The sequence below is a fragment of the Melitaea cinxia genome, chromosome 25 (assembly GCF_905220565.1).
Source record: "Melitaea cinxia chromosome 25, ilMelCinx1.1, whole genome shotgun sequence".
NCBI lineage: Eukaryota > Metazoa > Arthropoda > Insecta > Lepidoptera > Nymphalidae > Melitaea > Melitaea cinxia.
The window spans coordinates 11,568,133-11,584,798 of NC_059418.1; the positions used below are offsets into that span (position 1 = coordinate 11,568,133).

Here is a 16,666-nt window from a genome sequence, read left to right on the forward strand (position 1 = left end):
CGTTCTAATTTTGTTGCCAGCTTTCATATATTATGTTGGTCAGGCACTTTCGTTCATTCTTAAAATAATATTAAAAAATAAATTTTCCCTTTAAAGTGATTAAATCAAAATAAGAACCCTATCATTTAATAAAATAAAAATACAGAGAAATTCAGTATGTGACGAGCATTATTATTATTGATTGATTTGTTTATTATTATTTGTTGAAGTTTTAACATAAAGGATTAATTGGTTTAATGGCAGTTTTAGCTTGAAAATTGTCATTTCAAATTTTTCTATCTAACACTGACGTTAGAAGCTCAATATTTTAAGTTATTTAACTCAGATTAATAAACATTTGTTTATTAATCTGAGTTATTTAACGTGAATCAATCAATAATAATTTTTTTTAATAGCATTAAAAAAGAAACTTTAGTGTGGGTGGACCGATTTCTCTCAGATTAATAAACAAAAGGTTTATTAATTTGAGAGAAATCGGTCCACCATCTTTTGTTTATTAATCTGAGCGATTTCTATTATATTTTTTAAATCGAAAGGTGATACGTGTTAAGTGATCCCATTTAAATTTAATTAAGATCTGACAAGTACTTAATAAGTTATATGAGTTGTATCTAATAATGCGTAATTACTTGAACATTTTTTCATCTACCTACATTGTATTACTGGGTCTTTAAGGCCTGTTTTAACTAATAAACTAGAACTTTCCTAGAAGGATCGTGGTAAGGTCGGCAACACGCTTGCGATGCTTCTGGTGTTGCAAGCGTCAATAGGCTACTGTAATCGCTTACTATCATGAGGGTCGAACGCTTATTTTCTATCAAAGTGGCTTGAAAAACATGAAGGGTTAAAAAAATACACAATTAAATGTTTATAATTTATTGTTCGTATTCACATAATTAAAACATTAATAATAATAATAATACAGTCGAAATAAATACGTCGTAACTAAAACTATTTTAAATAATATATTTATAATTAATACCGAAAGATTATTGTTAATAACTAAAATAATTGGTATTTAAATATAATATTTAAAACTTGCTCATATTTTCAGTGTGACATATATTTTTAAATATGTTTAGAAAACTTGGACAAGTTTTAAATCGATAGATGGCGCTGTATAGTAATAATTTAATATTAGTTTAAATAAGTTCCTATATAATGTTTGTTTTGAAATGGCCCCAGTGAGCTTTTATATTAAAAAAAATTATACAATTCGTAGATTTATTTATATAGGTACGTAGAATTGTATATGAAAACGTTTATTGTTAATATTTTTCGTCCTAAGACTTATTTTAAAAAATAAGTATTTTGTGTGAGGTTTTTTTTGTACTTATTATTATGTTTAGTTTTGTTATGTTTAGTTTTTTGTACTTATTACCATCCACAATACATCCAAATACGAATCCTAAGATCAGAAGAAGAAATATTTTTTTTTCTTAATATTCAATAAATTTTTAAGGAAAAATCGTGTGTCAGTTCGCCACATTGTGTAAACCATAATTTGACAGATTATGACATCTTTTTGACAATATATCTACATTTCTTCAATTTCTACAATTAAACTTATCAATCAATTCGTTTTTAATTAATTGCAAGAGTTGTCAATAAGTATGTATTGTTCTACGTTCTGTTCAATATGCCTATTATATTTATTGTCTTCCAAATTGTATTGAGATTGTAATCTCAACCGCACCGATCAATCTTTCTGTATTCTGAATTCTTCGTGACATTGGCATAATTATTTAGGTACGTACTTTTTTGAAAATAAGTGCATAGATCAATTTAAGCTTGCCAAATTCTGTCATATTATTTTTTGATTTTATGATACAGCCTGTAACATTCTACGACTGGGCATAGACTTCTTTCCCCTTGTAGGAGAAGGATCGGAGCTTAATTCACCACGCTGCTCCACTGCAGGTTTGCGGATATATTATTGAGCAATTTAAATTCAGTCTTTTACTATTAATTATTTTGTTATAATAAATTTATTGTATTAGCTCACTGGTTCATTAAAGACTAGAATTAATATTATTCGAAATATTTCACGTTTTTTTAATTTTTTCGCCGAATTCTGGAGTTTTTGAATTTTTTTCGACATTTTCACTAATACTCGTCGCGACGGAAATTTCTGTGACAGGTTCTTGATTTTTGTCAACGTTTTTCGCGTCCTCGCCGAAGTATATCGCAACATCATTATCGACGTCTTTTAAAGCTTGTATCTTTTCTATATTTGGAGGAGGGACGACTATCGTATGTGTGACAGAGTTGTCTGGTCTTTGATCGCAGTCGTGGAAATCTTTGAAGTTTTTATTTTCATGGACGTTTGAGCTTTCGGTCTCCTGGTCTTTTTTCGTCCTGTCTATCGGTTCATAACCAACTGGTAGCTCTAAGCCTTGCTCAAAACTATCGTAATTCACATTCGCTTGGTAGGAATTTTGAGTTTCCTTTCCTTTTTGGAAGTTATCGAAGTTCTGTACTTGGTAGGTTTGCTTCTGGTCTTTGGGTGGCTCTTCTATTGCTTGTAAGATGCTTTGGAGGAGACCTTCCGATAGTAATTGCTCATGAGGTATGGTCGGGGAACTTTTGCCGTTTGAGGACTGAATTTGAACGGAGTAGATGGCTTGATTGTTCTTTCCTATGTCGGATTGACCGATTTGTCCATTTACTAAGTTCAACTGCTGGCCTGAAGACGCGATCTTCTGCTGTAGCTGCTTCGTTTCTTCGCTCAAATTCTTTATTTTCTCAGATGTGTGGTATATTTGGTCGGAGACAAGTTGTAGGGAGTTTGTTTTGTATGTATCTTTGGAATCTTTTATAGATTTTCCCTTCTGTACGCTCGATTTGGTCGACTTTTCATTTTCGATTTGGTTCGGTATGATTGTGTGGACCAATGTGTGGGATGCTGTTGCCAAATCTTTGGTGTTGTAAGATACAGATTCACTTCCTTCAACGGGAGTATTAAAACTGTTCTGCGGCGACATTAGAGTTTGCTGATGTTTCTGTAGAGTCGATCCTAAAGAACTCAAACTGGCCACATAACTTGATGCCAATTCTGAAGGTATCTTTTCTCCGTATTTCGCCGCCCTCAGTATAGCCTCATGGTATGGACAGTGTTTCAAAATAGCGGCCGCTTCTAAGTTAGATAAGTTAGCTAGGATAGTTCCGTCGACTGTAGCGGTAACAGCGTTACTGTTGGATCCGGAGGCTGTGTGATCTCCAACAGTTAAAAGTGGTGCGGAGTAGGAATCTATTGGAGATCCGTATAAGCTATTCGGTTGGGACTGGAAATTTATGGGTTGTCCCGCATGTGGCAAGGTGTACAAGTTCGATGGCTCGATGGATATCGATACATCACTGAATCCATGGTTTCCGGTATTATGATTGATGTCTTTAACGTCTCTGATCGGTGGTGGTAAATACGCTGGCCCTTGTTTCAAGTGGTCAACACCATGTATATCCTTATGATGGGTAGTTTGTCCTATTTGCTGTAATAAACCCTCTGGAACTGAATCTCTGAACTTTATGGGCTGTCGTGGTGTGTAGCCGTGTATGGCGTGACCTCCTCCTGAAACTGACCCGTATGGGAGAGGTAGGTTAGGTGGTAGAGGTTTCGGTGGGGCACCATATTGGCTACCTGGTGGTACCCCATAGATGCCTGAAGGTGGTATCAGTCCTTTAGCTCCCTGTTGTCTATGGGAGGGGGGATAGAGACCGTTGGAAAGGGAATCTAGAGGTGGAGCGCCATACGTATCATGGACTTTTTCCGGTACGTTCTGTATAAATGTTACTTCAGAATGGGGAACGTTATTTTCTGTGTAGTGAGCTTCAAACACAGTCTTAGATTGATCGATGTGATTGGAATCTCCGCCGACGATCGCGTTCAAGTCAATATTGGCTAATGCATCTTGGTGTACTGTGGAATAACCGGATGATATTTGTGCTCCAGAGAAGTGAGCATCCTTGGTCACTTCTTGTACTAAAGGTGGTGGTGGTCCATATTGATCCAATGTTTCGATATGACCAACATTATGGCCAATGTTTTGGACAGATTGTATTGTGTGGATGTTTCCTACGTTCGTGAATGGCTTCGAAATTCCTGGAATTGGTTTCCAACCGTCGTAAAGTACATGGGGAGGTGTTGGGGGTGCAGGGATGCCTGGGTGGGGAGGTCTAGGGTTCGGGTCTGGCTGTGGAGGACCATAGTGTCCAATACTTCCAAAGTCATGGACTACTAATTGATCGTTCGGGCCAACTGGACCAAGAGGGTGGCCTGGAGGCCCATAAGTGTCTGATGGTATTGGGAAGTTAGGCTTCAAGTTTACTGGCAAACTGGATATTGGAGTTCCATATATCGGAGCCGGGAGATTTTGACCAAAATCCTGATTTGTTCCAATGCTTGTTCCAACACTGGTTTCTAAGTTTCCGAAATTGGTTCCAATAGTGCTTATGCTTCCAACTCCCGTTCCAATGCTTCCAATACTGGCCGTGACTGTTCCTAGATTCTGTGGAAAAGAAACTGGTAAGTCAGGGAAAGGTAGGTTTTGTACACTTGGTGATGGAGGTCCATAAGTGAATTTTGGTGGCCCATACACTGGTTTAGGTGGTCCATATATTGGTTTCGGTACTCCATAGACTGGTTTTGGGAAAGATAACTTTGGTGGCTTGAAAGGCACCCCATAAGTCGGTTTTGGCAAACTTTGCTTTGGTGGCCCATACGTTTTCTTTGGTGGTCCATAAATAGGTTTAGGTGGCCCGTACGTCTGTTTTGGTTTGCTCGGTATATGGAATTTTGGTGGGCCGTAGATTGGCTTGGGTTTGCCGACTGGGGGTGGGGGTCCATCGTAGTTCTGGTTGGGGAATACCACTGGGGAAGGCGGACCATAAGCTCCCGGTGGTGGTTCGGCGAATATTGATGTATCTGGAACTCCATAGACTGGCGCGGGGTGGGGTGGATCTGGAATTAAAAATAAATAACTATGATATTATTTCTAGTCTACTGCAATCAGAAGTACTCTATTCAGGTGGCTTTTTAAGCACTTCTGAATCATCTATTTTTGGGTAGAAAGGTAGCCAGAACTCTTGCAGATTTGCTATTTTGACATCGTGTGCATGATCCTGGTGATGGAGGTATGGTTAAGGTAACTTACGCTTCAGCCTGTAATATTACACTGCTGGGTATAGGCGTCTTTTCCCATGTAGGAGAAAGATTAGAGCTTAATCTTTTTGTGGGTGTAGGTGGTGTGTGGCAGTTGGGGATGTTTATGTTTTTCTGATATGTGCAGGGTATTGGGTAGTTTATGTGAGTATTTGTGTGAGTGTGGGTTCTGGTTCGGTGCTGTCAGTGATGTCGCTCCAAGCGTGTGACATAAGGAGTCACTGAAAATCAGCGTCTCACCATTGTTGCAATGGTGTGGCAAATGCTGGCTGCCTGTATTGTTCCTAATATCTGTGAAACCGTATTTGTATTGTTTTGATATATATTTTTTAGATTATTATGAACAATAAAATATTTTTCTTTCTTTTGTTTCTTTCTAATCTACCACGCTACTCCAATGCGAGTTATGTAACTACTTACCATCATTGACACACATTTTACTTAGGTAGGGTACAACAAGATATATTCTGTTTAAAATCTGGGGCAGCCCGTGTGGCGAGGTACCTCGAACAGATCAAAACAACTGCTTTCAATATTGTGTTCCTGTGATGAGTAAGATAGAGAACTTGGGAGGTTCGGAGCAATCGGGGCTAATCAGCTTATCATCAGGTGAGCTGTACGCTTCTTTGCCGACCTAGTAACCATTCAGCGGGCTTGTATGTCACCATATTGATATTAAAAAAATTCTTACCACTGGGTATGTTCAGTGGTGGTCCATACGCGTCAGGGGGTAAGGGTTCGCCATAGGAGTTTGAAAGACCTGCATCTCGCTTTTGTGCTTGGGCACCTGGGAAATAGAATCAAAGTTGGACATTTATATTATACTAGTAGGCTATATAAGAACTATTGAATCAGTACTACACAGTAATGTATTAGAGACCATCCATAACTTACATCAACGAATTTCACGATTTTTAACAACCCTCCCATTCTCATCAGACGTGGTCAGATTTATGATATTATTATTTTTTTTTATTTTTATGTAAATATATTTTCAATTATCAATTTTAGTTTATACTATTTTGTTTTAAAATAACAGCGATTTATTTATTAATGTTAATTTAATTTTGTAATCAAATCATATTATAAATTATTATATCATTTCAATTGAATAGTCAATTGATCGGGACTTTATTGAAATATTTTGGAATTACTTTTTTAATGTATTTTGTTGATCGGGACTTTATTGAAATATTTTGGAATTACTTTTTTAATGTATTTTGTTGATCGGGACTTTATTGAAATATTTTGGAATTACTTTTTTAATGTATTGTCTAACACCTATAATTAAGATAACGCTTAGCTTTTGTTTATGATTATAAATGTCTATTGTCAGTGTTTATCTTTTTTGTGTTAAATAAACAACGAAATAAATAACACTGCTTTCAAGAAGCATAAGTTGTGTGCCTGTGAGTAAGGTAGAGAGCCCCTATTTGGGTACTGGTGTCACTGTCTATAAGCTATGGTTATCGCTTACAGCGGCACTTACTCTTGTTTGATGACCTAATTGTATAAATAAATAAAAAATATTACCAGACTGTGACGCCTCAGCAACTAAATCCTGTTCCGACTCCTTCGTGACCAGTCCAGGAGGACTGTCGTCCGCTGTGACCACTGCGATCAGCAGGATCACAGACCACTGGAAACGAAATATTTAAATTTTATTTTTAGAGTAAGAAATTCATAAACGAGAAAAGTGTGTGTATGTGTGTGTGTGTATGTGTACTTATGTACACATGTAAGAAGTTATGCTTCATTGACTAGCTAACTTCAGGGTGTCGGTTTTTTGTGACATACTTATCATGTTTCCCTAACGCGCCAAAAACAAGTATAACTTCAAAAAAATGTATATATATAGTACAGTCGGCAACGCGCTTGCGATGCCTCTGGTATTGCAGGATGTCTGCAACACTCAATCCACCCCAGGAGCTCTGGTCACCTTACTCACTACTGCTTGAAAGCAGTATTATTTAGCTGCACATCTTTATGCAAAATTCGCTTTTCCCATTTCTGTACTGCCAGCTTCACGCAGCTTTCTATTTATATGAATAATGAAAAGTCAATATAGCCAGTATAAATATAAAGTATACACACATACATACACATACGAAAAACTTCAAAAGATTTCCATATTTCATCATTTATCTATATATTAATACGTGAAGCAAAAACTTTGTACCCCTTTAACGAAAATTGTGCGGACGGAGGAGTATGAAATTTCGCACCCAATATATAAATTATTTATAATAAGTCGATAATTGTGTTTGCTCGCAAACGAAAAAAAAAAACCGACTTCAATTACATCGACGAGTAATACAACGTAGATCGACGAAAAAATAGTCAAGCAACTACGCGTTATCAAAGATTACTCAAAAAGTAATTATCAGATCAGATCAGAGAAAATTTATACGTAACCACATGACAAACATCAGCTTTCGATTAAATTAAAACTTATTAAAATCGGTACACCCAGTAAAAAGTTATTGTGGATTTTCAAGAGTTTCCCCCGATTTCTCTGGGATTCCATCATCAGATCCTGGTTTCCTTATCATAGTACTAAACTAAGGATAACTCCTTTCGCACAAAAAAAAAAATTATCAAAATCGGTACATCCAGTAGAAAGTTATGCGGTATAATACAACGTAGGTCGACGAAAAAAGCGTCAAGTAAAAACGCATTATAGATATAACTCGAAAAGTAGTAAAAAAAAAACAGTCGAATTGAGAACCTCCTCCTTTTTTGAAAGTCGGTTAAAAATACATGAAATCAATAAAAAAAAAACATTACACACACTACCGTGTATTTGACACACGCATAAATACTCTTTTGTTGATTGTCAAAGTCTGTAGTCAAATTGAAATAATTAAAAAAAGTAATATTAATATTCATTATTTTTTGGTTTTTAATCATTTAAATTTTTAATTCTGATCGAATTTCGACCGGTGGCCGATCACTAGTTCAAATATTATTATTATTCATTTAATATTATTCATTTTATGAATCGTGAACATTATTGGAAATCCGATTAGCATTTCTACTTTTCATCTTTCACTGAGTTTAAAACGAGATTGTAACTTCTAACGTACCTTACTAATTAGTAAGACTACCCTCAATTACTATAGAAACAAATAGATTTTCAATTTATCTAATACTAGCGACCCACCCCGGCTTCGCACATGCGAAATGCTATACTAAATATAATTTATAAAATTAATATTAGATACCTTTAAAACTATCAGTTTTCCTCTACTATATTATGTGTATTTATACCTATAAGCCTTCCTATGAAATCACTCTATTTAAGAAAACCGCATCAAAATCTGTTGCGTAGTTTTAAAGATCTAAGCATACAGACTGGAAGCTACTTTGTTTTATACTTACTATGTACTGAAGCTAAATCAAAAACAACTTTATTTAAAATAGTCTTAAAAAGTACATTCGAATCGTCATTTTACAAATTAAAGGTTTAAAAATAAATTATTATATTTTTAGAAGTAAAGCTACCATCGATTCGGAATGTAGATTCTGCAGAGAAGAATCGGCAAAAAACTCCGCAGTTACTCTTTTGAAAAATAATATATGAACTGTGTTTTATCTGTAATAATATACAAAAGAGTAATACGTATGTGTGTCAAATACATGGTAGTGTGTGTAGTGTTTTTTTTAATTTAATGTATGTTTAATGCATAATTTAAAAAATGTTATCATTCTGAACTCCTTCGCTATATAAACTATAAGTATGCGAAATTTCGTACTCCTCCGTCCGCACCATTATCGTAAAAGGAGTACAAAGTTTTTTGCTCACGTATTAGTGTACAGATTTATCATAGTGGAATGACGGTCCAAGCGACAGTTGATTTAGCTGAAGCACAGCAACTGAGGGCACAACAAGAATTTTCCCGCTCAAAGTCTCGGTAAGTTCCTCGACCTTACAGAAGATCACAGCTAAATAAAACTGCTCAAGCTTTGTGTTCAGTGATGTCGGTGACCTTCTGGACATGGTTGGAGGACCCGCAACGCGCTTTGATGCTTCTGGTGTTACAGACGTCTATAAGCTACGGTACTGTGTGGCTACGGTACTAAAGAATATAGCCACCTCCTCTCTTCCCGTGGGTGTCGTAAGAGGCGACTAAGGGATAACACAGTTCCGCTACCACCGTGAAACTTAAAAAGCCAACCGATGGCGGGATAACCATCTAACTGCTGGCTTTGAAATACACAGGCCGAAAACGGGCAGCAGCGTCTTCGGTGCGACAAAGCCAGTACTGCGGTCACCAACCCGCCTGCCCAGCGTGGTGACTATGGGCAAAACACATGAGTTCACGTTATTTTTGGCGTAAACTTGTGGTGGCCTATGTCCAGCAGTGGACTGTATAGGCTGTAATGATGATAAGCTACGGTAATCGCTTACCATCAGGTGAGCCGTACGCCTGTTTGCCGACCTAGTTGCATAAAAAAATCCTATCTAGGTTTTACCTCTAAAAACTCGGATGTATCGATAAAACTATTCCCATCACTATAAACTAGTTCACCAAGAGCGTGTGAGCGGTGAAAGTGCTTTTTTCTCTTATTGACCTCTGTGTCGCTCATTTTAACTTCCCATGTGATTTTTAACAAGATTTAATTGTGGCGTAATAATTGGGTTTGCTCGCAAACAAAAAAAAAATCGACTTCAATTACATCGAGTGATACAACGTAAGTAGACGATAAACCGGTCAAGAAAATACGCATTATTAGATATAACTCGATAAGTTCCTGTCATATTTCGATTAAAATTAACATGTGTGACAACATATGTCAAACACCACCGTTCGTTTAAAAAAAGAATTATCGAAATATAAAATACATTAAAAAAACATTCGATATTGTTTTCTAATGTTTACGCGAATTTTACTCATTTAATGAAACAACTTTTTTCGAATTTTATCGCGGTTTATTATTTACTTTTGATTCCCGACGTTTCGGATACTTTACAGCAACCATGGCAACCAAACCAAGCATACAAGTCCCCCCGTAACCATGGTTGCTGTAAAGTATCCGAAACGTCGGGAATCAAAAGTAAATAATAAACCGCGATATAATCCGAAAAAAGTTGTTTCATTAAAAAATATTCGAATTGAAAACCTCCTTCTTCTTTATAAGTTGGTTAAAAATAGTAAGGGCTTCCGCCTCATCTATGTGACTACTCCATGTACCTGTCGATTATTATAGTAACTACTAGCTTACTCGGCAAACGTTGTCTTGCCGCTAAACGCTATTTAAAAATAAAGGTTGGTGGTAGAAGAGTGAAAATTTAGGGTTGTATGTATTTTTCAACGCCAAAACATAATAAAATAAAAAATAAATAATTTATCTAAAAATTAAAAAAGAAATTTAGGAGTGGAAATACCCTTAACATTTAGGGGGTCGATAAATAGATGTTGTTCGATTCTCAGACCTACCCAATATGCAAACAAAATTTCATGAGAATCGGTCAAGCCGTTTCGGAGGAGTTTAACTACAAACACGAGAATTTTATATATTAGATGTAATCGACGTTTGACTGTACTTTTTATGTGTGTTACCTCATAACTTCTTACTGGATGGACTGATTTCTACGATTTTTTTTTTTAATTGAAGGCTGATGCTTGTCATGTGGTCCATTTGAATTTGATCGAGATTTTACAATAACTTTTTGAGTTATCACTACATAGTATAGAACAATGTCGCTTCCCGCTGTCTGTATGCTTAGATCTTTAAAACTACGCAACGGATTTTGATGCGGTTTCCTTTAGTAAGTATAGTGATTTCAGAGGAAGGTTTATATGCATAGTACATGCATAATATAGTAACACTGATCATTTAAGAAGTTTCTAATGTAATGTCGTAGATAGACACATTTTTTTGCGCATATATTATACTAGCGACCAGCCCCGGCTTCGCATGGTTGCAAAAACTACCAGTATTCCTCTACTATATTATGCATGTATTATACATATAAACCTTCCTCTTCAATCACTCTATCTATTAAAGAAAACCACATCAAAATCCGTTGCGTAGTTTTAAAGATTTAAGCATACATAGAGACAGAGAAAGCGACTTTGTTTTATACTATGTAGTAATACCATCCCCATACCCACCATATTTAATTGCACCCGTGCGAAGCCGGCGAGTCGCTAGCCTCTAATAATTCGTAGTTACTTGACTATATCTTCGTCAACCTGCGTTGTATTACTTGTCTTTGTATCATTTGCAAACATTATGGTAAACTATGGTGGTTCATAGTTGAATGAAAAAAAAATCAGAAGTAAGTAATTGTAATTCAATTCAATATTTCTTCCGTATAATGATAACAATGAAAATGATACGTATACGAACTAACAATGGGTGCAACTGGGTAATAAGGCTTTGATCTTAATAGTTGTGGGAACGAGTGAGATGAATGCCATACTTATGTCCGCTAGACTGACAAGATCATTACTTCTATATAAATAAATAAAATTGGATTGTCTGTTTGTGATATTAAAATAAAGGCTTTTTACTAAACGCATATGGATGTATACACGGTACATATATGAAAATAACATTTTGTACAATTTTTGTCTGTCTGTCTGTTTGACTGTTTGTTTTTTCCGGCTGTTCTCTGAAACGGCTTGACCGATTTTGACGGGACTTTCACTGGCAGATAGCTAATGTAATGCCTTAGATAACCCATAGATCTTTGTCATTTATAAAATAACTAGCTATGCCCGCGACTTCATCCGCATGGAAATTAACAAAAAAGTTATTGATCAGATTGCTGAGTTATAAAATACATAAATAAATTTTTAAAATAAAATTGTTTGCTGGCAATCTAAGTAATCGAGTAATCTTTGATAACGCGTATTGACTTTATACATACTATTTTTTCGTCTACCTACGTTGTATTGTAATTGAAGTCGGTTTTTTTTTTCGTTTCCGAGCAAACACAATTATTTATAAATGGTATGTAATATGTGTGTGTTTTATTTATATGTGTTTCGTTTGTATCCCTATACCTATTAAAGAAAATAAATAACTCTTAAACCGGAAATGAACAAACACTTAACTGTAACGGAAGTTAACGTTTTGCCTTTACAGACGTCAAAGTAATTTAAACGTGGCTTTTCCCGCCGGAACTTTAAAAAACATACAATTATACAGGCAAAGGTATGTATGACTTTCTATATAATACACATTTTTGAAGTAAAACTCCTTTAAGCACGCTTGACTTGGGGAGTAAGCTGGTGAACGAGTGACGAGAGCGTTAAGAAAAGTGTGATCCGGCGAGGCGATCCGGAGAGAGAGGTCCGAGTACACATTTTACATTTTGTCAATCTAAGACACAGTGCAGGCCTATTGTGCAGCTTGTTCTGAGCGAGGCCACCCCCACCATTGTGCCGGGGCCCGGAGATTTCGTCCGGGCCTACCGCCTGGGCGAGGTGGCGAATGCTAGCGCGACCCCATCTCGCCCCACCCAGGCGGATGACTGCTCACACGGTGGTTTTTTAGTCAGTAGGAGTATGACATAACCCTCTGGCGCCCCCACGCCGGACGGTATTTATGATGGTTTTTTCCACGTAAAAAAAAGGCCAATTGTGCAGAAGTTTTACTTAAAGAATACCACCCCTCCCTTCCCGTGAGTGTCGTAAGAGGCGACTAAGGGATAACAGTTTCACTACCATCTTGGAACTTAAAAAGCCGACCGATGGCGAGATAGCCATCCAACTGCTGGCTTCGAAATACACAGGCCGAAGACGGGCAGCAGCGTCTTCGGTGCGACAAAGCCAGCCCTGCGGTCACCAACCCGCCTGTCCAGCGTGGTGACTATGGGCAACACACGTGAGTTCACGCCATTTTTGGCGCGAATTTGTGGAGGCCTATGTCCAGTAGTGGACTGCGAAAGGCTGATGTGATGATGATGATGTGATTAGCCAAGAGAATCTTTACCATTAAAAAGAAAGTATCTTTACCATTCTCCACCTCGGTATCTGAAAAAAAGGAAAAAAAAAAACATTAAAAAAAACAATAAATAAAAACATAATAATTACTATATTTGGCACATTAAAATCGATTTAAAAAATAAGTTCTCTGATACCGGTAAAATCGACTATATCTGATATTATACGTACTTACAGAGACTTTTGGACTTGGGACTAAATTTTTTTTAAATATATTTTTTTTATATCACTAGATCGGCAAACAAGCGTACGGCTCACCTGATGGTCAGAGATTACCGTAGCTTACAGACGTCCGCAACACCAGAAGCATCGCAAGCGCGTTGCCGACCCAATCCTCAATCCCCCCAGGAGCTCTGGTCACCTTACTCACTAACAGGAACACAATACTGCTTTAAAACAGTATTATTTAGCTGTGATTTTCTGTAAGGTCGAGGTACTACCCCAGTCGGGCTACTCTAGATTTTGAGCAGGAAATTCCTGCTGTGCCCTACCTCAGATATAATTATATTTACAGAGCGACCAACAAGCGTACGACTCAGCTGGTGGTTAGCGATTACCGTAGCTCATAGACACCAGCCACACCAGAAGCACCGTAAGCACGTTGCCCAACCCACCCCAGGAGTTTTGGTCACAACACTGCGTTCGACGACGCGTTGGCGCAGCGGTCACAGTACTGACTGTTGTGCTGGCGGTCGCGAAATCGATCCCCGCTCACGACAGATATTTGTATTGGCCATATAGATGTTTGTCGTGGTCTGGGCATTTGTGCTTGTGAATTGTGTTTCCGGATCCACAACACAGGAGAAAATCCTACTGGCGGCCGTTGAGTGTGATTATTTGCTATGAGCTATGATCTTTTGTAGGGTTGAGGACGACACGCAATGGTCACAGCACTGGTTTGTGGCTGTTGCGCTGGCGGTTGCAGGTTCAATCCCCACGCATGACATACATTTATATTAGCACAACAGCTAACATTTTCATTTACAAGCGAAGTAGCGGGTCTAAGCTAGTCTTAGACGAGTTTTTTTAAACAATATTTAAAAGCTGTTACGCGTATCAAGTGAAATTTGTTAAATGATTGGACGGTGAAAGTATCGTCAAACCTGTTTCATAGATGTTCATAATTTTGCGACGACTTCTATACATCTGTTGAGACTTCCGTATTGATTATTATGTGTGATAACTCTTCACCAGCACATTTTTTTTATACAACTGGGTCGGCTAACAAGCGTACGGCTCACCTGATGGTAAGCGATCGCCGTAGCCTATAGACGCCTGCAATACTAGAAGCATCGCAAGTTGCCCATTCTACCCCCAATCGCCCCTAGAAACTTTGGTCACCTTATTCACAGGAACACAACACTGCTTGGAAGCAGTATTATTTAGCTGAACAGGGTCGGGTCGACAACGCTCTTCTTATGCTTCTGGTGTTGATGTCATGTTTAAGCTACGGTAACCTTTTACCACAAGGCGAACCCGTATACTTTTTTCTCTAGCACTTTTTAACTCTCTACCATATAGCTCTGGCTAATTTATTGACCAAAAGAACACAATACAACTTGTAAGTATTATTTAACTGCAACCTGTAAGGTTGGGTTATTATCAAAGTCGGCCTACTCACAATTTCGAACTAGATATTTCCCGCTGCGCCCCCCCCCCCTCCCCCCGTCCTCAATTTCATACATATATGTATATAATCACAATCTTATTGACCGTGAAAGTTCAATAATTGTATTTTGTGTGTGCTCACAAACGAAAAAAAAAATCGACTTCAAGTATATCGACAAGTAATACCCGTGGGTAGTCAAAAAAATAGTCAAATTTAAATGGGACTACATGGCAAGCATCAGCTTTTGATTAAAAAAAGAATAATCAGAAACAGAGCATCTAGTTTAAAGTTCTGAGGTAACATACATTTAAAAAAATTGCCAGTTATAGAGCTTCCCAAAAAAAATTAGAACTTGGAACTTTTAGTATTAAAATTTGCATGTCGGTGACGCGAATGCACGAGTTTTCATCCATCCAAAAACCATCCAACGCCTAAAGCACACGGCCGATGCGCGTGATGTCATTATGACGCGAACCCATAACATTTTCCCCAACCAAAAAGTGCCCAACGCTATTGAAAAAGTTTTCACTTAAAATACAGTCAAATTGAGAACCCCCTTTATTTGAACGAACACATATGAGTTTTCCTACCAAAAAGTGCCCAACGCGGTTGAAAAAGTTTTCACTTAAAAGCACAATCAAATTGAGAACCTCCTTTATTTGAAGTCGGTTAAAAGCATATTGAACTAAGTCGTTAGACCTGTCGACCCTAATGAATATGAAAATGCGATGAACCTGAGCGGTGTCGCGCTCGACGGCATTCCATGAGTGAAAGCATTTGGCGACGAAAGTTCTTACAGAGTTTTGCGTTGTTTGAGGTTAAGTAACCATGTAAGTCTGATTATGTTTCCTGTTTTCAAAATTATATTGAGACTGTTATCTCAATGTTGTGTATTGGTTGAGGGATCCTGTTGCCTGCAGATCCGGGACCCTTCAATTAAAGCGGCTGAAGGCTCCCGCAGGGGTTTTGGTCGGTATTGCATCCCCAAGTGCTGAAGCCGACATACAGTCTAGGACTGCCTACCCGGGCGTCCTGGATATCACCCATAATGAGTTCCCCTCCGATAACAAACAAAAAAATGTTGTGTAATGTACATAAGTTTGCCGTGGTCTGGGTGTTTGTGCAGTCCTTGTGTGTTTCCCCACCGTGCCTCGGATAGCAAGTTAAGCGTTGATCCCGGTGTTATCATGTACACTTGATAGCGATCATTACTCATAGTATAATAATAATAATAAATAAATCATCATAATCAGCTTAAAATTATATAAAAAGAAAACACATAGTACATAATTTACAACAAGGACTAAATACCAAGAGGATGCAAACGTAAAAAAAAAAAAAATTGTGTTTGCTCACAAACGAAAAAAAACCGACTTCAATTTCATCGACGAGTTATACAACGTAGATCGACGAAAAAATAGTCAAGTAACTACGCGTTATCAAATATTACTCAAAAAGTAGTTATCAGATCTCGATAAAATTTATATGTGACCACATGATAAACATCAGCTTTCGATTAAATCAAAAATTATCAAAATCGGTACACCCAGTAAAAAGCTATTGCAGACTTTCGAGAGTTTCCCTCGATTTCTCTGGGATCCCATCATCAGGTCCTGGTTTCCTTATCATGGTACCAAACTAGGGATATCCCCTTTCCAACAAAAAAAGAATTCTCAAAATCGGTACATCCAGTAGAAAGTTATACCAATTGACACATACCACCTTTCGATTAAAAAAAATTGTCGAAATCGGTCCACCCGGTCAAAAGTTCTGATGTAACATACATTAAAAATAAAAATAGGTAAAAAAACTTTTTAAGTTAAACGGTTTTATGTTAAACATACATTGCAATGTTTAAGATAAATCTACTAAAAACCAAAAAATAATAAAATAGATACAGTCGTGGGAATTATAAACATATGCATAGACTAGACTAAAATA

The 16,666-nt window shown here is 37.2% G+C and overlaps 1 protein-coding gene across 1 annotated transcript; it reads right to left on the bottom strand.

Annotated features, from left to right (window-relative positions):
- Positions 1-2,045: 2,045 nt before the first annotated feature.
- On the bottom strand, positions 2,046-9,748 carry LOC123666121. Its single transcript, XM_045600327.1, has 4 exons — positions 9,635-9,748; positions 6,692-6,797; positions 5,850-5,945; positions 2,046-4,957 (listed from the first exon to the last, which is right to left on the bottom strand). Exons 1-4 carry the CDS (start codon positions 9,746-9,748, stop codon positions 2,046-2,048), a joined length of 3,228 nt encoding a protein of 1,075 aa, XP_045456283.1.
- Positions 9,749-16,666: the final 6,918 nt, after the last annotated feature.

Excerpts from the sequence above, each read along its gene's own strand:
- LOC123666121 (XM_045600327.1), bottom strand. The coding sequence starts at position 9,748 with ATGAGCGACACAGAGGTCAATAAGAGAAAAAAGCACTTTCACCGCTCA. Across the intron at positions 6,798-9,634 it reads ATACATCCGAGTTTTTAGAG|TGGTCTGTGATCCTGCTGAT; the intron begins GTAAAACCTAGA and ends TTTCGTTTCCAG. Across the intron at positions 5,946-6,691 it reads TGCTGAGGCGTCACAGTCTG|GTGCCCAAGCACAAAAGCGA; the intron begins GTAATATTTTTT and ends TCTATTTCCCAG.